Here is a 22,744-nt window from a genome sequence, read left to right as displayed (position 1 = left end):
GGAATCAGATTTCCTTCGCCGTTAAAGCAAGTGAAAAATGTAATTGCTTAAAACGAACATGTAGTTTTGTTAAAAAAAAAAAATGACTGAGAGTTTGAGGTGTGTACTGCGCCACCGCTCAATAACACCGTTTATATATCGAACCAGATTTATAAAAAATCTAAAAGAGCTATTAATCGTGCAAATAAAAATAAATCACAGAATCGTATGAATGTTGAGTATTTTATTTTAAATTACTCAGAGGAATGTCTCGTTGTCACGACGCTGTCATCATAAATCCCGCGTTACGGGATTCCATATCGACAACCCGTGCTCAGAGCGGGCGGCGGGCGCAGCTGCATTGAACGCGTCCCAAATCTACCGATAATGATGAATAGAACGAGAGTCGACCGAAAGATTTATGGATCGAACAAATAACGATATTAATTATTATTGTTACTCTGTGGTATGTCTGGCATCTTGACCATAAAGTTCGGCATTGATTATTTTATCTATCATTCGTATCGCGTGAGTGATTAACTGTATTATTCTATTACGTGATTTTTTTAATGGTTCAAAGGTGAAATAAGTAAATAAGGTATGAACAACGATATATCTGCGTATGGTATGACACATTAATCCAACTTTTTTTTCATTATGTAACTTTATACTTACCTATGAGTAATCAATCATCAGTATTTAGATACCTCCCTAAAGTCAGATTTCAATTGGAAGGAGGGTTCTTTTCCTTGATTAGGTTAAGTTTACGGTTTTGTAATAATTTCATTGTGAAGGTAATTTAATCCTAGATGATTGTAAAAATACACATTTATAAAATCTCGGTAACCTTTTCTTACTGACAAAGTTACTTGGTAGCAGTAAAATATTGATGCAAGAAGATATCAACTGCCGAGTTTCCTGTCGTCTACTTTTTGGTAGGATCTACGCTGTTAACCGCAGTGGCAGTCACTACGAACTGACATATTTGACGTTTCAAAAGAGCCTATAAAGTAGTCTTACTTGATATGCGTATCTACATGAATTTGTTACACTAATTATTTACCTATAATATCATTTAGTGCATATAATCTCTACGACCTCATGTATTCTCGTTGGGCAAATCTATTGTATTTTTCTATACACTTATTAAAGATTTTGATGTTGCATCTCAGACTATACCGATAATGACAGATTGCATTGTGCAACGCAATTGCGGCCGTGGGCGACAACGTTGGGGCAGGCCATGTCCGTTTCCGATCGACGCAACCATTTATGTAACTGATATAACATTTTATTAACATTTACATGTTACAACGATCACTAAACGTACAGTATTTAATATTTATTCAATGCGGGCGCCTTTGTCGCGTTGCATTGTTTTTAATTAATTTGTTAACGAAGTTTTATGAAAGGGTTTTAATTAATTCAGTCGCATCTGAATTAACAGGCTTATCCTTATGAGATAGATTAAATTAATGTTCTACGGAATTGTTTGATTAATCTGGCGTTTCTTGTCCCCAGGAAGATGTTTGACGACCTTTCTGGCGCAGTGGTGTGCGCTGTGGATTTCAGCGGGAGGTCCCGGGTACGATCCCCGGTGGGGGAAATATGGGAATTTATAATTTCTGAAATTTCTCTTGTCTGATCTCGTGGGAGGCTTCTGCCATGGCTAGTTACTCTGTAGCAAAGAAAAGCCGCTAAGCTATTTAGTGTTCCGTTGTCGTTTAGAAACCGATAAGGGGGTTTATAAGGTAACGCCGTTACCAGCTTAGACGGCATCATCACTCACCAGCAGGTGAGATTCCAGTAATGGGCAAACTTGTAGTGGAATAAATAGTAAAGGTATAGAGAAGGCTATGAGTTAGTACGAACCCCTTTATCCGATCCATTTTTAAACTTTGCACTAGGAACAGTCTTAGAACTACACATAGAGCATTGAGTCCTTCTTATCCTTCTCACAAACGCAATGAAATTCACTTTGTTCACCATTCTGTACGTGTACATACAATTAACGACCGTACAATACTGAAGCGTAGTTACCATAACGAGTCAAATATATGATGTTATTGAATGTAGATTATTAGAACCGGTCGCGTCTCGGGATGAGTCAGATCACAGATGCACTGTACGGGATGACGTCACGTGCGTACGCTTATGTGGTCGGTTTCAAATTCGGTTTCATGTGAAACCCTTGATTTTGTAAAGTTAAAAAGTTCCTGAAGGTACCCCCTAATTTGAAAGTTTCACGTTTTCGTGCAATTAAGCAATTTAAGATATGGTCCGCAATTGGCAGAAAAATTGATGGAAGAACTTTCCTACGACTTACCATCAATTATAATTGGGATACACAAACAGATATATTTTATTTCGGAACAGTTTCTTATAAAACTGGATTGAAGTCGAAGTGAACTTATCTTACTTCATAAAACACGAACGGCAGGCAGTAACTCAGCTATATAGCCTTAGTACACTTGAAACATTTCGCTAACGATTATAGTGTCGGTGAATTTTAATATTATCGTGTAGTCTTTAAAGCTCTCGACATATGTTTAAATCTATGGTAAGCCTTACGCAAAGTATTAGGTACACAGACTTCACCAGATGGTCTGATTCTAATGTGACTATCTAGGCTTGTGTATAGTCAGGTCAGAGTAAAATGGACCTAATAAGCCGATTATCTAGTTTTATTTTAGAAAATATTCCCTAAGGCTCTCGATGAAAACGTTTACTTTAAAACATGTATCATTAATTTAGTTTTTTTTCAAGTTATCATATCGAAACTAAAGAAAACAACTTTAATAAGTATAACGTTATCGAGATGTGCGAACTCGTACTGGAGCGAGTGACTTTATTTTACTCAACTCGTGATAAATCGTCACATGTTGCGAATATTACACACGATGCGATTATCCCAATATATATTTTACTTGAATCAGAAATTATTTACTTTACCGTATCTAGATGAGCTTTTAAAGCCAATATAATCTGTCTTGTTTCAATTTTCGTAATTTACGCGTGATTTATGCTAGTAATAAATAAATATTTCTTGGGTCACTTTCGGTTTTGGGTCACACGATCATTATTTATCTGTTCAATGCTTTTGATAATGTTTCATCGGCTTTAAGTTTTATAATAAACCTACCTTTGCATTATTGAGTTTCCATAAAGAGAGAATCATGAACTTTAGAACGTAATTTTGATTGATAGGGAGATAAATTTTATAATATTTAACGTGCTAAAGACCCGTTTTTGCATATCTATAAATACTAAGTATACATTCATTAACTAGCGTATTAAAAGGTAGAGTTACTGACCGTATCATTATATCAAAGCCACTCATGATGCTCAGTTTATATAACATTAAACCCAGATAAAATGCGAAGAATTCAATTAGCACAGGAAGGTTTAAGTACCTACTATGAACGGTAGGTAAGTTAAACTTTTTAACCTTTTTTGGATGCTTACCGACGGTGTATGTCATAGCTTGTCTATGGCAAAGATGCTGGCAGCCGGATCGAGTGAATCACTGTACAATCATTCGCGGAATTGCCGATACGTACCGTAGTAAACACACACGGCTACACATTTGCCTCATCTATCAGTGCACGCAACACCACAGATGAGGTCACTGACTCATTGTAATTACATTGATAAGTCCATGAATGGGGTTCCTAACTAGGTACTATACCGTGTAGTTTATCACTGAAATTGATTATCAACCGAATTCAACCTTTATTCATTTAATAGGCAAAAGGAGCCCCGAATTCGCCAGATGTCGCGGGCTGAGTTTATGAAAATTAGCAAGCCAAATATTAAACACCCAAGTTACCAAACAAACCCCTAGATTTTTCTTTAAATACACTTTGTCAGTTGACACTTAAGGTTAAATAATAATAATAATAATAATTTAATATTTATTTTTAAACATTACATTCCATTTATAAAAAATAATAAACCGATTAATTTTAAAATAATTAAAAATAAATTTGCATACCTTTCATTTAAAGATGCCCACCCAGTACGGCATAAATGGATTTTATTGTTTTTCTGATAGCGTCTACAGAATATCGTTTGAGCTTCCACACATTCAGCTCATCACAGATGCTGCTCTTTTCCTCAATACCATAGAAATCATTACACGAGACGCACTACAGAAACGCGGCAACACATTGACCCTCTGGACCTATTACATATTATACTGGACTCACAGGTCGATTAAAGCTGGTTGGCTAAGTTGAAGTGTCATGCGTGGAGAATTTTTTGTATGTATGAAACTTCAGGTGCAGGATTACTATGAAAGAGTCGGAACCTAATTTAAAATGAAGGGAAATATACTTTAAAAAGAAACCGTTATACTTAAGCTGATGAATCTTAACTGGTAAGCCATAACGATCATGATTATATTTACATATCTTACAAAGCCTTCCTACAAAAAGTAGGTATAGTTACATTACGTGCATGTATTTGCGTTTGTTAATTTTAATTCATAGTACGTGCGTAGCTATGACTAACAATAATCGAAATATATTTTGGTAAAGTTCCACATTATTCATGACCAAACCACACGGTGATTACGCCCTTCAAAATATAATATCGAGACAGTTCAACAAACGAAGTTCATGAAAAGAGCAAATAAGGTCGACGCATCACGTATCCTTCTAAATTACCGTTTGAAAATGCTTCATCAGCATTTTCTGAGAAAGTTCAATGCACTATACTTAGAAAAATTCAATGATTGACAATGCTATATCTGGCCTTGTTTCTGCTTCCTTTCAAAGAACCCTTATATTAGAAGGAAAATAAGTATTAACTGTTTTAGTTGTTTATTATGACGTAACCGCTTATTTGTGACCTTTAACAATGAACACTAGAAAATAACAAAAGATATAGGTATTTATTGTGAAAACCACATTCATAGTTTGTTTGCGTTTGTGGTCATAACATGGGTAATGGATAAAAATAAATCAACCCGTGTTATCAATATCAGCATGACTTGCGATCTTTCCAGAGATGGCAGCACTAACGCATTAAAGAAATGGTGAGGTTTCACGCTACAGACGTTGCTATGTTTTGAAAATGGCGCAAAGGTGATATCGTCATTGTTTATATACCATTTCGTGATTTCTTAGTTTGGGAAACAAGATGTTTCAAACGATAGACTTATCTGTGTCGTGGATTAAAGGTTAATATTAGTAATATTATTTATATTAACTTAGTGAACGGGCATCCTACAGACTCAGCTATTTTATTTCTAGGTACAATTTATTTACAAACGAGTTAAAGCAGTCCAACTGCGAACAAGTGCCTCCCTATTGTAAATGTAAATTTGTCTTGTTTCTATTTAAATATTTAAGACTATAAATTAGAGAAACATTAGAGAGGAAGCGGTTTTGATCTTGCGCAGATGCATTTTGCATTTTAAGAGGAATTTGTATAAATGTATTTAAAGATCGTCGGATTTTTGAACCTTAAATCAAGATCAATGTTAATAAGTCTGTACCTACTTTTAAATGCTAGACTTTTAACACATAATGTACATTTTGTATAGGCCACGCAGCGAAGTGCGCTCCATATATGCATAAAAGTACTGCCTGTTAAGAGACTAGTATGTTAGAGTAGGATTTTTTGAGAGAGATACGCGGCACAAGAACGTTGCAGAAATCCTTGAAATATCCGACTGTTAAAATTTGAAAAGTAAGTAGAAAATGTTTTTGGGTAGTAGGTACACCGTCATGCTTCATTCTAGGTTTCTTATGTTACTATTAATTAAATTTATCTTAACCATGTGCCTATCGGCTTACACTGTAAGTATTTAAATTTGAAAATGGCACCATGTAGACGACACTTTTTCTTAAAAAAACTTTAATGACTCTTATAATTAGGAGCCTAACGATACACCCCAAAACCTGAAACTAACATTCATAGAACAATGCATAAATTCATGCACTCTAAAAACATTACGCTTCTTTTTAGGTAGTAATTTTGGTCACTTACTAAAGCACAATTAAGGAACTTATCGCGTACATACCTACTAATAGTAGTATCTGATGATCACCAAAAAGTCCACATTAAATCACGTTATAGATTCTACAACGATTCTTTTTCCAAAATCTACCACCGCCTTTCTTACAAAAACACTACACTTAGAGGCCTCTACAAATAAATAATTAGTACTTTACACTGAATCTACCGATGTCTTCATGCAAAAAAGAACATTATGAGGCCGCCTTTGTAAAAATCTTTATCTCCTTTCCACTATGAAAAATAATAAAACAATTCACTCTTATAATGAGCACTTGATAGACATACGTATAAACGGTATACACACGAGGACTGTTCAGTGTTCAAAGACGCGTCTACAACATAGCTATTGGGCAGTTTTCACGCTTGAGTAGTCTGCCATATGGAGAGTCAAAAATCAATGAGGGTTACTGTCTGAATGGCGGGCGGCGACCTACGAAGGTCGCTTTTGCTCCTGTAGTACGCGGCCCTTTACCACGCATGCGCACAATGGTATTTCTCTTCCTCTTTTTTTAGAAGCTTTTATTTAACTTGCTTCGCTCGTATTTCTTTCCGGTTCGGCGTTTGTAATGCATTTGTAAAGGAGACTAAGCTATTATTACCCAAATCTAATTTTCATGAAACTATAATGCTTAGATTCGTTGCTCAGCATTTGTCTTGACATGTGTTTACTAAAAGTCTATTAAAATTTAATTAGTATTTATTATAAAAGTATTCTTAAATGTAACAATGGATTTATACGTTGGCGTAAAGATATAAAGGATGATTTGTAAGTTAAGACACGTAACGTAAAAAGGGTGCGTTATACATATCTACCTTTCTACATATAACCCAGTGGCGTGTACAGGGTTTTTGACCAGGGTATGCATAAAGAAGAAAGATGCCATAAAATGGAACAATCCTTCGCATTTATGAGAAATACAAAAATTTTAGGGTGGGCAGAGCTTTTGTGCATGTATGAAGTGCACGCCAGTGCTATAACCTACATATCATACCTTGCTACACCTGTATAATATTTTACATCACTATCCTCATGCCCTCTTGCTGGTGCTTTCAATTCGCCGTTGCATGGCATCAACTAACCGTGGCCTATTTTTCTGTACTCAAATTTGTCGTTTGTAAATCTGTACTAAGTAATATTAGCAGAAGAGGTTGTTTTTTTTATTGAACACGCTTATGTTTTGCATTTGATATCCAAATTATTAAGGAAGGTTTAAGGCTGTTTAACGTCACGCTACAAGCTTTTACAGTCGAGCAACAAAAAAGTTGGATAGAACGCCTGGCGAAAACAAATAGCACGGGTGGGCGGGCGTAGAATAATCGATAAAATTTGTAAAGGGGATCGTTAGTATAAAATATACGTATGTGTGTGTGAGTGTTGAATTACGTAGAGAACCAGAACACCAAGAGCGCTTACGCGTATTTCCTGTTAGGAAGAGATTAATATCGTTTCCGAAAACCCGTAAATTAAAACATAATTCACCTATACCTAGTATCGGACATACCTAGGGGAAATAAATGGGTAGGTACTTAGGTCACGCAGTGCTCATAAAGTATGCCACGGGCCAGGTCAGCTGTTTATAATCTGTACTCTGAAATATATTAGCTCATTAACCGCCGATTTGTTAACCGATGCGAAAACAAATGAGGCGATGGACTTTATGTAGGTAGCTACACTATGTACCTAGTTAGAATGTTTGCATTATTTTATAACGTGGGCGATAAACATAATCTTTAGAATCAGAACTAATTTTCTAATACGAGTGCTCGGTTCGCCTGTCGTGGCTTCAACGTCTACAGTTCTACACACACAGCATAAGTACAGTTAGATACTATGCCAAAGAATGTTAAAAGAAAAATTTATATTATTTTCAAAAAAAGTAGGTAATAGCTACATACAGGATGATTTATTTCAAGTATTCCATTCGTGAAATAAATCAATGAAAGGTCGATTACCTAGTTTTTTTTTTTAAATAAACGAGTAAGGTCCACGGTACACTTAATGGCATTCAAATCGTTAATGCAATTCGTAAAATCCAAAGTGACTGTTTCTATGATCCCAAAGACGAAATATAAAGCAATACAAACTGTTTTTATATTGTGAGCCTTCCCTATTTCCTAACGTAAATATAAAAAAAATCATAAAAACTTTGTTGTACCTGAGTATCATCGAGTAGCTGGTACTCGATGATACTCATTCTCGCAGATATTAGTCTAAAACAAGGTAAGTAGTAATAAAACAAGGTAAGATTCGATACAAGTCTTCCATAAATCATAGCTAAAAGGGATACGTCATATAACCAATACGTAAGGCTTTATTCATTCTTCAGGCAGGTATTTCCCACGTAGTAGTAACGATTTCAATGTCAGAGAATCACGATTCCCGGTACATGCTCTTTGTTTAGGCTATGTAGTTATCTATAAATGAATTTTATTTAAAATGGCTATGTTACCGATTCCGTTGTACAGAAAACTTTAAACTAAATTAACCTATCTAAAAGTAGGGTTGTCCTTTGCACATAGTATTCATAGAAAGAATAGCCATATTTTTGGACATGCCAGTTTTGTTTGTTTTGCGATTTATCTACAATAGATTTAACACCATTGTGCACCGCCGCGCCGTGACTCGGTACCGGTTGCAGTTTTTTTTAACGTGTGATAATAATCGTTGCAGTTCGCCAACCTTTATTAAAGGAGCGCGGTGGTTTTATAAGCACACTGCTCCATTTTTTATTTCAGCAAATTCTCTAAATCTTTATCTCCTTTGAGAGGTTGTGGACAACATTGGGACGTAAACTGCCCGACGATCATGATCAAAGGATATAAAACTTTCAGTATTCGCTAACACTACCATAACTGTCGTGAAAAACAAATAAGATGTATCAGGAAGCGATTTGTATCCACTTAAAATAGTCGTACCCAGCGGCATCGCTCTCATAATGCGGTGCTTAGTCGTCAGCCTGGCGCCACGGCCCGACCACATATTTTTTACTAACTATTCCTCATAATATATTGGAAACCAAAGCACAATGACTAACTGCTATAATCCGTCCAAGTGTCCTATTTATACCTCTATGTTAGTTACCATATACCGACGAACCTATGTACTAAAATCTTATATATGTACTATGTACTAATAATATACCAAATCTCATCAACGGATAACATTGGCGCTCGATATTAGGAAGAACTCTTATCATTTATAATATTCTTACCGTAACGCCAAAAGAGAACTAAAAATTAAAAGTTCTTGTACCTAGGTAACATATACCCAGTAACCCATGTATATTGTAAGATATCCATTTCGTGCTCAGAAAGGTATTGATTTCAACAAAGAGCTCAGATAGTATTATGAGATCCTTGGTTTTCAAAGGCAGAAGGCGAAGTACTTATACCTAGTCTATTTTTTATAAATTGCCTTATGATAAATAGCACCTAAATTATATTTCCTAAAATAAACAATAAAATATAGAACATAGCAGGTAGGCGGAACTAAATTGAATAGACATAAATTATTTTATATTGATGTATTAGGTATATTATTTATATCTATATTTTAACTAACTTTGCATTTTTTATTTTATAAATCGGAACGTAATTCAAACTGAAGAAAAATGTTAACATTATATGACTACACAGTAGGAAAACATTTACTTCAGTAGAATACAAGTTAATACAAGTATAAATTGACGCTGAGAATTTTAAATATGTATATTATATATATTATGAATTACGTTTGTATATGTCTCTGGCAAATTGAAATAAATGACACTTTTCAGATTGAAACAACAGAAACCGTGCACGAAAACCGGTAAAAGTTTATTCATAAAAACAAACACTTCTGCAAGATTGTTAAAGCGACATGACATTCTAAAAACACATTTCGCAACGTTAATCTTAAAACTTGAGATGAGGAGACATTTCGTATCCATTAACCCGCCGAGTCGCAGACATCAAAAGTAAAAAAACCGGAGCATTTAAATACCGTTTGAGCACCATCGTAGAGCAAAGAAGCCGGCATTATGGATGAAAAAGACACAATTCTCATAAAGCTGCAGAGTGGAAGCAAAAACATACCACTCTCTGGAACCGACGCGATTATCGCACTAGATAGCGGACAACGTGTCTGAAGCGAAATGAATATCCTTATCAAGTCGAGTGCTTTGCAAATGACACTTCTAAAATAAACAGTGTCGATGAAAACATGCTTGTGCAAGAGGCATTACTTAGGGTAATTGTAATGAAATATAGTAGGAACAAAATAGGGAATTTAAAATTGTAAATGCCAAAGTATATTCTTCATATTCTTTAGCAGGTTTAATACCTACGTCAAATTTATGTTATGTATTGATTATTATTACATAGTTTATACCTACTGTAGTAGTTGTTGCCCGCGACTTCCTTCGCTTTGCAAAATTTGATACAGTATGTCTACGTTAATCTCTGACCCCTGAACACCTAAGGCAAGGATATGTCACGCAAAAGAATTTTGGACGCTTCGAAAAACAAAAACTTTATCCAACGGGGACCGTTTATTATTCCCGCATAAAAAATAGCTTACTAAGATAGATCTTAATAATTTATATATGCGCAAATTTCCAGATTAGACTGTTGTCCCACCCAATGCGAAAGATTTGACAAATCCATCCATATTTTCACTTATAAGTATAATTCAAGTGACACAGTTATTTGCCCACTATTAAGGACATAATAATAAATAATAAAATCATATAAGTGAAATTTCACCTAAAATTGAATTCTGAAAAACTGTATCTGCGCTGCCACCCGTGACTTACTTCAGTCCAGCTAAAAAAGAAGATTTAGTGTCCGATGATCTATATCAAAATTATACATAAATTTTATCGATTTATACCTACTTATAAATACAATCAAATAAACGAGCTATTTATGAAAGTAAGCAGTATGCACTAGTCACTGATACATGCTGCTCTGTCAACTCAGTTTTGTAGCAGTCACTTACTAACGGCTCTCAGAAAAGCAATCACCGTCCGTACTTTGTGTATATAATTATTATGTGTAGTCGAGTTTCTGATTAGTGTTCATGCTGTTTATGTTCCCAGAGGCGACGGCCGAAGCGTTATATCACGAAATGTGATCCTTTGAGAGTAAACATCGTTCGGAAACACTGCACATCACTGGGTCAGCAATTAAAGTTACACTCGTGTTTAAAAACATTACTATGAAATGTCCCTGCACGTCCGAATGCACAGCTTCATCGATCATCTTATTTTAGTCTACGTAACGTTTCATCTTTCCTCTTTGTTTATTGGCGAATTGTGTCCCTAACCTAACCTACATAGGACAGCTTTTGGATGCATTGTATTTTTTTAAATATTAATAATTGACTGACTAAGCGGATGGTGGAAACCCATCGCATATAAACAGACCAACACTGCTCAGGGTTTTACTTTTAGAGGAACACGTCCTGAGACACTTCTCAGGACGTGTTCCGCCGTGTGTCCATAATCGGAGGCGTGGGTGTTGAACCTCATGTGCCATTAATTACACCGATCATCACGCGCTTCATACCGGAACACAGCAATTGGCGACAGCAATGCTACTTTGCGTAAGAAACAAACATGGCAATAGTACTTCCCCGTCTAGCCTCAAAGTAAGCGTGGTATGGGTGAGATGACTGATGAATGTTTTTATTAATCATATACATAAAGACTTATAATATACAGACTTAAAATACCCAGACACTCATGTTTTCCAGTTGTGGAAATCGAACCCACAGCCTTGACTCAGAAAGCAGGGTCGCTAAGCACTGCGCCAATGGGCCGTAAATTCTTCTTAAAGTACCAGTGTAAAATTGTGAATAGTTATAACCTATTTAATGTTTCCTCATACCTTCAATTCTATTTAAATAGCTCCCATACATCTATATGAATATGAGTCGTTGCCCCCAGATTGGGATATACTGTTTCGCTCATATTATTACATAATTTTTCAAAAAAATATGTCGTTTATATTTCTCGGCTAAGTTTAGATATTGGTACCAATTCTGTTGTGCACAAATCTCTTAATTAAACTAAATGAACAAACCTTACAGTACTGTTCCCCTTTTCACAATGGAAAGGGGTAACAATATTTTAAGATATGTCTAATTGGTTTAGTTTTAGAAATGGTACCATTTAATATTGTACTCAGATTTTATTGTATTGTGCAGTACCTAATAAAGTTCTGTAGAACGCATTGATGAGTAGATACAAATTTAAGGATCGTTGTTCGATCTTTGTAATTTTTTTACTTTCGGTTATATAACTTTTTTTACTTTGTAAATCTGAGGTAGGTTTATCACTTCTACCCTATTTTAACCTTTTTTCCACCGCCTAATGGATTAGCTACAAACATTTGCACACAACATGTGCTAATTTAATTCCTTGCATCTTCCAGTCATCTATCATATTATGACAAAAAAAATGGCATTTAGCCGTTAAAGTTGTATGTGCCATATGATACACTTGTGGTAATTTTAAATTAAAATTTCAAATTACGTAATATATTCGTCAGAATTGAATAAAAACATCACCACGAGAGCCCGTATTGAATAACGTAGAGGGGTAGATTGAAAAGACTCAAAGGGGAGATTGGGGTGAGGTGGCCAGCAGTGCAGTTTTCAATTGCATTCTAAAGATAAGCGAGGATTCGTAGAAAAATATACCAGCCAAATCATACCCTTGTACTAAAGGGTTCCTTACGCCAAAATAAAAAGAATTAAAGTAGAACTATTATTTAAGAGGTTTCATGCTGATATCTAAAAAACAGTTTTAGTAAAGTAAAGTAAAAGTTTAGTAATTCGTGGACAATTATGTGGGTCCTCTGCTAATGCTATTTTATTTTTAGATGTCTTTTTTGTTATTTTTGCGCATGACTGTCTGTTGTCCCTAATAAATAAATATTTGTTTTGGTTTAGCGCGGTTTGCAGAAAATTTTACAATGTATGTCGAATTTTGCTATTACAATTGCGTCTCAGTAGACGGTCAATGAAAGAGAGTACATATGAAAAAATAAATATCTTAAAAACGTCTCGAATATAATTTCAGTTGGTTCACACAAGGAAAGCCTGTATCGATGTTGTCTGTTCACGTTGTGTTTACTTTGGGGTTTTTTCACTATTCATTATTTAAGAATAAAAGCGGGCATGCTTTTGGTCGAAAACATACCATAAAAACTTCTTGGGCTATGTGTTGCACGTTTAATAATGCTAAAAGTTTTTTCATGAATCTGACGAGTCCAGAATCTGTCTAGTATGTAATAAAGGTTTTTTTTTTATTTAAGCTTTTTGTCATTGATCGATCACAAAGCGTAAGCGTAGCTTGTGTTATGGGTTTTAAGACGGCTTAATAATATTTTAATTAATAATATACATAAATACTTAAAAAATACTGATAAAACCCAGACACAAGAACATGGTCGTTCATGGTCATGACACAAACATTTTACAATTGTGAGGATCGAACTCACAGCCAGGACTCGGAAAGCAGATTCGCTGCCCATTGCACCAATCGGCTGTCAAACACACTATTAAATTGCAGTTAATTATAATATTACAGGGGCCCGTGCGCACGCAGTTCGTGCGTTAACGTGCGAAAAAATTAGAATACAAAGTGAGCGAGGCCAAAGTTCCATTTTTATCATTTTGCTATGGAACCCTAAAAATAATTTTTCCTCAATTTAACCACTGTAACAATTACAGTGCCGCCGCTGCTGGACAAAACAGTCGCAACATTGGTGAATGGAAATTTGCTGTTGTCTTTTTCACTCTCCGAGCGAGTAATTAACGTCGTGTCCTCATTTTGTTGGTCTGTTACCCAATTTGTCTGGAACAGACTGATGCCAAACGGCAATCCGAAGCGCCCACTTGTAGCTTGTGCCTGCTGCAGATGATTTGGCATTTCTCCAACTTTGCACTGCTTCATAGAACTTATATTTTTAGTGCTTTTATGGTCACTCAGCGAGCATCGGCATTCGTATAATTAAAACATTATCTTATGATAAATTACTGTTTCAGATAGAAAATCGGTATATAAATAGAATATACTTTTTTACCAGTTTTATTTGGTTGAGATAGTATGAAGAGACAAAACTGAATTGAAGCGAGTCGTGAGTCTATCTTTTTGACCATTGAATAAAGAACATACAGAATCTTTATTCAGCCATTATTGTATGCAGTGCATTGTGCCCAAAAACAGTGAAAGCAGCGCACGTCTCACTTTATACCCCCTAGAATGTTGCTAGTTCACAAACTTTTTCCCATTTTCACAATTTCTTCCTAAATTTTAGCCTGAGTACTTTTTACTGACTTTGTGACCCCATTAAATAATTATTACTCTTATGTCCATTAATTTCAATCTACCAGGTACATGGCACTCAAACAAGACGAAATTAAAGTAAAATAAAAGCCTCAGGACCTCAGTAAAAATAAATGAGCTACGTATGTGTATTTTGTCGACTTCCCTTGCGCAGTAGTGAACACAAATAATAATTTTCCGTTTTCCCTAACTTAATTCTCTACCATAAAGGGTTGTCTGGCGGAGATCGCTTAAAGCGATAAAACCGCCTTTGCGTATTTTATATTCATATAAATATATATATACATATTCATATAAATATATATATATATATATATGTATATATGGATATAAAATGTGATTTAAATTAATGGACATAAGAGTAATAATTATTTAATGGGGTCACAAAGTCATTAAAAAGTACTCAGGCTAAAATTATACATATATTTATTGTTTTTGATTTTTCTTGTTTTCACTTTTAATTTGTGCAATTTATCTATTTATGTAATTTCAGTATTTTCTCTAGTCTGGTCTGATGAAGGCTACTGACAATGACGCGCTGCCAAGCGATTATAAGCGTTCCGTTTTATGCCGCGTAGGAATCGACTAGGGGTAAGTATTACCACCAGTCAGTATTCAAGGGTTAGAAGTAAAATAAAAATTACCTCTTACATTATGACCTGACTGAAAGGTGAAACCGCCCTTGGATCGTAAACAGTAACTTATAAAATTAACCACATGGCATTTAGGGTTCCATATACAATCCCACAGAACATAGTAAATTATGAGCTTAGGAATACAATAATCCAAAACAGATACAACCCAAACTGTACAACGGAGTCCTTAGCTAAAGGCGACGTAGCTAAGGAGTGAAGTTGAACGACGGCTCTCGACGAGTAACACAATTTCAATGGTAGCTACTCTTCAACACTCAAGGGTTCTGTGTCTGATTAAAACTCGGCCGCCGCTGTATTTTTTTTTGAACTACCAACATAATACTAACAACTGTTTAATTTTACCCATTGTATGATTTAATTTCCTTCAAGCCTTTCTGCTTTTCTACCTCATTTACAATACTTTTGTATACTTCCTTGTTTTTTGTATTCCCCTAGAAGTTAGTCATTGAGTGCAAGTAAGTTATAATGCGAATATAACCATGAAGGACTAGCCTGTTAGAGGTATGGCAGTTATAGCCCCAATCAGTGGCTTTATTGTCCTAGGGTTTGATTTTTTGGGTTTGTCCTGGCAGACGCAATTTTGAGAAAGGTTTGAAAAAGTATTTTTGGATTTTTGGACAGCATTTAGAAAAATTGTTCGTTTGTAGTTATTTGAGTGTAGGTTTATAATTATTTGGGGTAAGAACTTCAAAGTTATGTGCGTATCTGATTAAATATTACTATTACAAAGGAAGGAAAACATCGTGAGGAAACGAGCATGCCTGAGAGTTCTCCGAAGTTCTCACTTAGTCTGCGTTTTGGTTTGGTTTGGTTCGTATCTTATCCGTTCTCGCTCCGAGAGGAAACCCGTGCCCTGGCTGGTAATGGATAGATAAATGATGATGATTATCATAGTGTTACACCAAGTGTTTTTGGTAGTGAGCAAATAGTATACCTAAATAAATTTAGTATCAAAAATGCATACAAACATTTTGGAACCGACAGGATTTGAACCTGTGCCTGGCATCGCGGCCTGAGCGCTTTATCTTTTCTAACCATCCCTCTACCTTCTCATTCCATCGATGCCAAAATTCATATATACCTCATCATCATCATCACTATCATCACATTTCACTCACTAACGGCCCGCTATAGAGGACGGGTCTCCTACCACAATGAGAAGAGGCTAAGGCCGTAGTCCACCACGCTGATCGAGTGCGGATTGGTGGACTCCACACATCTTTGAGAACATTATGTAGATCTCTCAGACATGCAGGTTTCCTCACGATGATTTCCTTCACCGTTGATGCAAGTGATACTTGATTTACTTAAAACGCACATAACTCAGAAAAGTTAGAGGTGCGTGCTGGGATTCGAACTCGGCCTCCCGAAACTGTAGTCGAGCTCCTACCCATTGCGCTATCACCCCTTCAATATGTACCTAATGCCTTTAGTGCTATAGCGACTGTATTTCTCAACGAATCTATAACAACATTCATGCTTTAAATTCAACTGAGCAATAACATATTCATAACATTGACTCAATGCACATAGGTGAAATGTCAACAGATTACAGCCGTTTGCCGAAGGCGGGCGGTGTAAGCAAAGAAATATGAACGGTGGTACTCAACGTTTAGAACAATCTCCACTGTAACACTACAGCACTCAAATGCTTCGTCTGATTAAAACTCGGCCGCTACTGCACTCCCTTTTATTTAAGCTTCCAACATAATAGTAACTACACTGTAATTTCAACCATTGTATGCTTTAATGCCATTCAAGCCATCTACATTTATATTTTCAACATTTGAATAATGCAATTTTGAGTAAATAGAACTGATTTAAGCGGCATGGTATTAAAGTAGTTTGTTTGCAGATTATGGCATACATTCCTTCCTATAATGAAAAACGGAGTTTTAGGGATTTCTCTCGAATTGTCCAAAGTTTTAATTCATTGTTAACTAATTAAAGAAATTGATTTAAATATGATCGATTTATCACCATACAATGTTTGTGTTTATAGTAAATGGGTATTAGTTTCTCTCTTATTTTTACACATGTAATTAGGTATCTGTACAAAAAATTAAAAATGATTTATAACGCTTTTTAACGCTTTAACGTAAATTCAACGTCATATAAATCTTATCTTCGTAAATTGTAAAATCCTTTCTGAACAAGCCAATTTTTTTAGGCCATGTTTGTACAGTAAACAATTTCACGTGTCTAATTATAGCTTACACTTAAAGTAAATTGTAATTACACTCTACCCTAATACGTCAGGACTGTAGTTCCATACTCTTGTTATAACTTTTATTGTAGGTACAATAATTTGGAATTTAATAATAAAGGGGGTGGGCATAAATTTGACGCCGGAGAGTCAGCCAGACTCGCTACATTATGCACAAGATGGCACCCCAGCTAACCCAGCGATGCTCAAACATAGCTTCGGAATAAATTATTGAAATGCCACCTTCAGTTGCAGTTTGCTGGATCTATGATAACGTAGTGTTTTCGTAGCAGGTATTAGGTACGTGTTTTACCACCAAATGGTGTCTAGTTAATTAATAGTTAGTGTCTAGGTAATGTGGTTCTAATTTGAAGTCTAAGTATCGATAATTTATTATAGTACCTATCTATCGATACCTACATACGAGTTGTTGTTTATTGTTATTAGGTACACTAAACAGGTAATAACTAAAGGTAGATCTAAATAAAATTAATAACAAGTTTTGTTCTAAGCTGAAACCCAAATCATTACTTGAAGAGGAATATTAAATCGATTATGGAGATTATTCAAAAGATATTTCGAATAATTTCTTAAATTTACTATTTATTTAGCCATAGGTACCCAACGACCCTGGGCGACTCGCTTGATGTGTACAAATAGTGGGGAGTCTACCAACCCGGCGTTTTCCAGTTTTTCGGCAACTTTCAGTAGTCTTCCAAGCGACAGTGCCCACTACAGAAATAAGAGCATAGAGAAACCGTGTACATGACTAATATTGAAGCATCAAAACCACTCCACTTTAGATTGGTTTCTCGAACAAACGGTTAGTCACTACATACCATTTAGCAGTTGACAATAATTAATTTACCTCTAATGTTGTAAACGTTAACCATAAAATGGGAAAAGGGGAAAGAAATAGTGACCTAGCAACATTTCGTGGGTGTAAAGTGAGACCTGCGCAGGGCGTTTTCACTGTTTTTGGACAAAATGCACTACAGCCATTATTGTATAAATGAGGATTATGTGTTTTCTTCATACAATGGTTCACACCCATTGCCACATTGGACTCGTAACTCTACATCAAACGCTGGTTCTTTTACAGATCTCCTTACTTCTGATTTAATTATGTAGAGATATTCTGAGATATCATAGAAAGCCCATAACTTCCAAACCTTGTTTTGTAGCCGTAAGTCATCAACTGACTGGCAACAAGCACTATCATTACAATTACGTTTTTTTTATGTTTATAGACCGATGCAGCCTAAGGCGGAGCGCGTTTGCCTAGAAGATGCCTATACACTCTTGATTTGAAGGTACTCATATTGTAGGTACTGAGGAAAATGGAAGCATGAAGGGCATTCCAGACTCTAGCGGTGCGGATCAGAAACGAAGATGCGTATATCGACCACGTAGGGATGCAGATCCTTACGGTGCCTCGCGGTTCGATAGTAAAAAGGCGAGAGGGGAACTAGATCAAACAGTTCTTGAGCACACTCTCCGAAATATATCCTATAGAATACCGACAGCAACCTTGCGACGATGCTTGCTTCGATACCTACACTGACAACTTTTACCGACACGTTTCATGTTTGTAGAAATAGTCCCTCCGATCACTTAATACATACCAATTGTGATTTCAATACCAGTATCAATTTATAGCATAGAACGGCCGATTGGCGCAGTTTGCAGCGATCCTGCTTTCTGAGCCCAAGGCCGTGGGTTCGATTCCCACTACTGGAAAATGTTTGTATGACGAGCATGAATGTTTTTCAGTGTCTGGGTGTGAATAGTAAAACGTAATATACAGACGGGCTGAGACTTCCTTTAAGCTTCCGTACATCGTCCGTGATGTAATAGAAGTTCGGGATAAAGTTTAGGAACCGCTGTACGCAGACGGTGTAGTGTCTCTCTTGAGACGTTGTACCTTACTGTGCAAGTATCCACCTTACTATTAACAATGTAGCGAGTGCTTAATTTATGTGCAATCAACTTAACGAATTTCTACTGTTTTATTTATTTAACTAGCGGTTAGTAGCTCGCAACTTTGTGCGCGTATAATTTCTTGTCAGTATTCCTTAAACAAACTTGGCCCTATAATATTAAGCGTTTTTTCTGAAAAATTAAACGCTTAATAACCACAAACACCGTTAACTTTTAACATATATTTTTTAATTATTTATTAATGTTTGCACAAAAATAATTTAAATATTGTTCAAGTGGATTAAAATCACGTTCAAATATTCCGATTTCTATTGTCATAGATATATATATATCTATGTAAATCCATGTCCTTTAGTAAAAGCGTATTAATTAAAAAGCAGCCTTGCATAACACTCCTTGTCAGTAATCACTGCTCTCAGTCTTATTAAAATCATTTAACCGACAGACAAATTTCTAAAAACTAAGTGTGTATGGTTTAGGCAATCGTTTGTGTTTGTATAGTTGTCATATAAGCTTAGTTATATAGGTCTGGTACGGTAGGCTTTCGCCGTGGCTAGTTACAGCACTTTCGATGAAGACGCCAAGCGATTTAGCTTTCCGATGTGATCAGAAACCCGTATAACTGCTATAATTCCAACTAGATAACCTATCATCCAAGACTTTTTTACAAGGTGAGATTTTTAGATGTTACGTGAAACAGATTAAGTAAAAACACATAAACTCAAACTTTTTAAAAATGTTAATAGCTGAAAGACCAAAACGCTCTTTACTAAAATAAATGGGTCATGAGACTACTTACTTATAACTGGAAAAAGTGTTACACTTCGAATATTAATATTCACTTTTTTACATGCCTTCAAGACTACAATATTACCGCACCATAAAAAGTTCTTTTAACGGAAAATATTTGTATAGATTATTAAAAATTTGCACCAGCATAATATTCCATGTGCCAAATATCCTCGAAATGGTTTTTTTCCGAAGTGCTACAATGCGGCGAATCTTGTCGCTCAGGTCCCCCAGGCTACGCGTCGTCTCTTGACAGGGATAAATTCTGCCACCCTCTTTTTATCCTACTTATAGTCCCAGATACGTCCGCTGCATTTGCTATTTAAGAAATACAGGATATCACTACATATCGTAAAACAAAGTCCCAAGCCACGTCTGTCTGTCTGCCTGACTGGCCGTTAAAAACAAAATAAATACCGAACGGATACGGCTTTCACTAATAAACAGTGTTTCATAACAGTGTTTCACTAATGAACAATATATTCACTGAAATATAACGATTATTGTTAAAGATGTCGAAAAAAACATACTTGTGTTTCTCTCTATTCGTCCTTTATTTTCCTAACAGTGTAGTGGTGTACAAATAAAGAGTTTAAATAAATAAATAATACTGACTGAGAGCTGTATAATAAAAAAAAACCCCGGGAAAAACGAACAGTACTCGCGAGGTTTGTATTAACCCGTAATAAACGCGGAAGAAGACCGCGGCTAACAGCTAGTTTATCCATATTTAAGTAAATTTTTTGTGAGTTTACAGTACAGATACCAAAACTAGGTATTAACAAAAAGGAAGACCTACTATAAATATGTACTCCATTGTTTACATCACTAAGCTATCTAAACGAAATGAATGAAGAACGCAATGTGCGCCAAATTTTAACAACCGCTGCTTCTTAACTACTAATATGGGAAATCAAGGCAAAGCAGTGCGCCCACCAGGCCAAGTTCCCGCCTAAAACATGCTGCGTCATGAAACATTTCGCTGGCTGTTTTTACTGAAAATTGAAATCTGATACAGAATTCCAAAAATGCTATGTTAAAGCACTTTCTCTGCAGTGGGTAGAAAAAATATCGTACTTTTTCATATTTTGTTTCGCACACTAGTGGGTTGAAGTTAATGGAACTATTCGGTTTTAAACTTATGTCTACAACTGGTTCTTTCATTTTATCTAGCATTGTTTTCAGTTTGGTATATAAGTATACTTAACGAATTTAGTTATCACTATCACCTCACAAAAATGAATATAAAGATTTTGAACTTGAATTTTAAATTTATAGTTTTCAATTAAGAGTATTCATAATAATTATAAAACTTGTAGGCAAGATGGTATATAGGAAATTTGACATGAAGAAATCTTTCATAGATTCTTTGAATTATGTAAGTATTGTATCTATATTAATTCTAATGGTCGTCTCTCACACTATTATAGATTATATATTATACAGATGCAGTGCTACGACTCATTACTGTACAATTTTACTCCCTCGCTTCAAGCTAACAATAGTAGGTATAAAAAAAATAGGTACGCATCAAAAGACGGGCAATGCTAGGCACATGTGGCCCTCGTCCATTACATGAGATGGATACGCACATACAAGATTACAACCTTTCTTTGTTCCCTATCCTTGGAGGGCCCAGTAATTAGTTTCGATGCGACGTAACAATGAATTGGGGTTAAATCACATTAGTTGCTGGGTCATGGGGCTTAATGAAGTTGTCTTAAAAGTTTAGTACGTACCTACGGAAATTTCAGAGAGTCACTTTGCGTCGAGCTATATTGTAAATGGAAACTACAGTGTGATGTTAAGGAGCATAAGGCTAGGCGAAAATCTGGATCTGCATCTTAGATTTAAAAGCGTCCTTCTAAACATGGACTTCAGGCAACACTTGCAATACAGACCGTATTTTTAACACGCTTTTATTAGCTTCATGTGTATGTTTGTATGTATGTTTGTATGTTTGTAATTTAAAGTAATAATATGACGTATCAAAGAAGATTGCCTATCTGGGTCAATCTTCAGATTTTGCATGAAATATTAAGTCACAGGTTGAACCAATGATAGTCGCCTAATTAAATTTTGGGCAATGTAGGAAGTGACTTAGTTACACGTAATGTGAGCCCTGTAATCGTGTAAAAATGAAGTTTACCTGCTTAATGCTTACCTTGGTCAATACCCTGTGCACGACACTGATACGCAGATTTCAATAAAGAAGTTTTAAGTATAACACGTTCTTGCTTTACACCTTTAAGTGTGGGAAATCTGTTAGTGTAGTGTAGATATGTTTCGTGTTCTACTTGCTCGTCGAAGCGACAATTGATGAATAGCCTGTCGCTTCGCCTAGTCGTTCATGTCTGTCTATCACGTGCTGGCCGTACCTAGTTATTATTGTTTCTACATGTGCATGCTGCTGCTAGTACCTACGTTATTTAGTTGATTAGGTATTCGTTCTGGCGGCATTTCACTTCCCTCATATCAACCGATTGCCGGCCCACTACAGGTTACAAGTCTTCTCTCAGAATGAGGGTTTAGGCCGTAGTCTACCACGCTGGCCAATTGCGAAATCGTAGACTTGCCGCACCGTTGAGAAGATTATGGAGAACTCTCAGGCATGTAGGTTTCCTCACGATGTTTTCCATCACCGTTTAAAGCAAGTGACATTTAAATTGCTTCAATTAAACTAAAAACATTGACGCAGCATCAAAACATTGGCAAAAAGTGCACCAGATTCCGAACCTGAATTAATATAAAATAGTAAAATTTTAATAGTAGGTAATTTATTCTAATTTTAATTTTTAATTTTGATTAATTATATT

General features: G+C 35.7%; 1 protein-coding gene across 4 annotated transcripts in view; it reads right to left on the bottom strand.

Annotated features, from left to right (window-relative positions):
* LOC120630209 (breast cancer anti-estrogen resistance protein 1) overlaps nt 1-22,744 on the bottom strand; it is a 127,748-nt gene that overhangs the window by 16,097 nt on the left and 88,907 nt on the right. The window contains exon 1 of one of the 4 annotated variants that reach the window (XM_039899343.1): nt 9,986-10,091. The exons of 2 other annotated variants lie outside the window; for them this stretch is intronic. In XM_039899343.1, the coding sequence (XP_039755277.1) occupies nt 9,986-10,075 (90 nt within the window). In that variant the 5' untranslated portion in view covers nt 10,076-10,091. Of the gene's footprint in view, nt 1-1,851; nt 1,975-9,985; nt 10,092-22,744 lie in introns of those variants that run through there. One more of the 4 variants, XM_039899342.1, reaches the window with a different exon arrangement.

Source organism: Pararge aegeria, chromosome 16, assembly GCF_905163445.1.
Source record: "Pararge aegeria chromosome 16, ilParAegt1.1, whole genome shotgun sequence".
NCBI lineage: Eukaryota > Metazoa > Arthropoda > Insecta > Lepidoptera > Nymphalidae > Pararge > Pararge aegeria.
The sequence above is the reverse complement of the archived record's forward strand: the minus strand, read 5'-3'. Positions and strand labels throughout refer to the sequence as shown.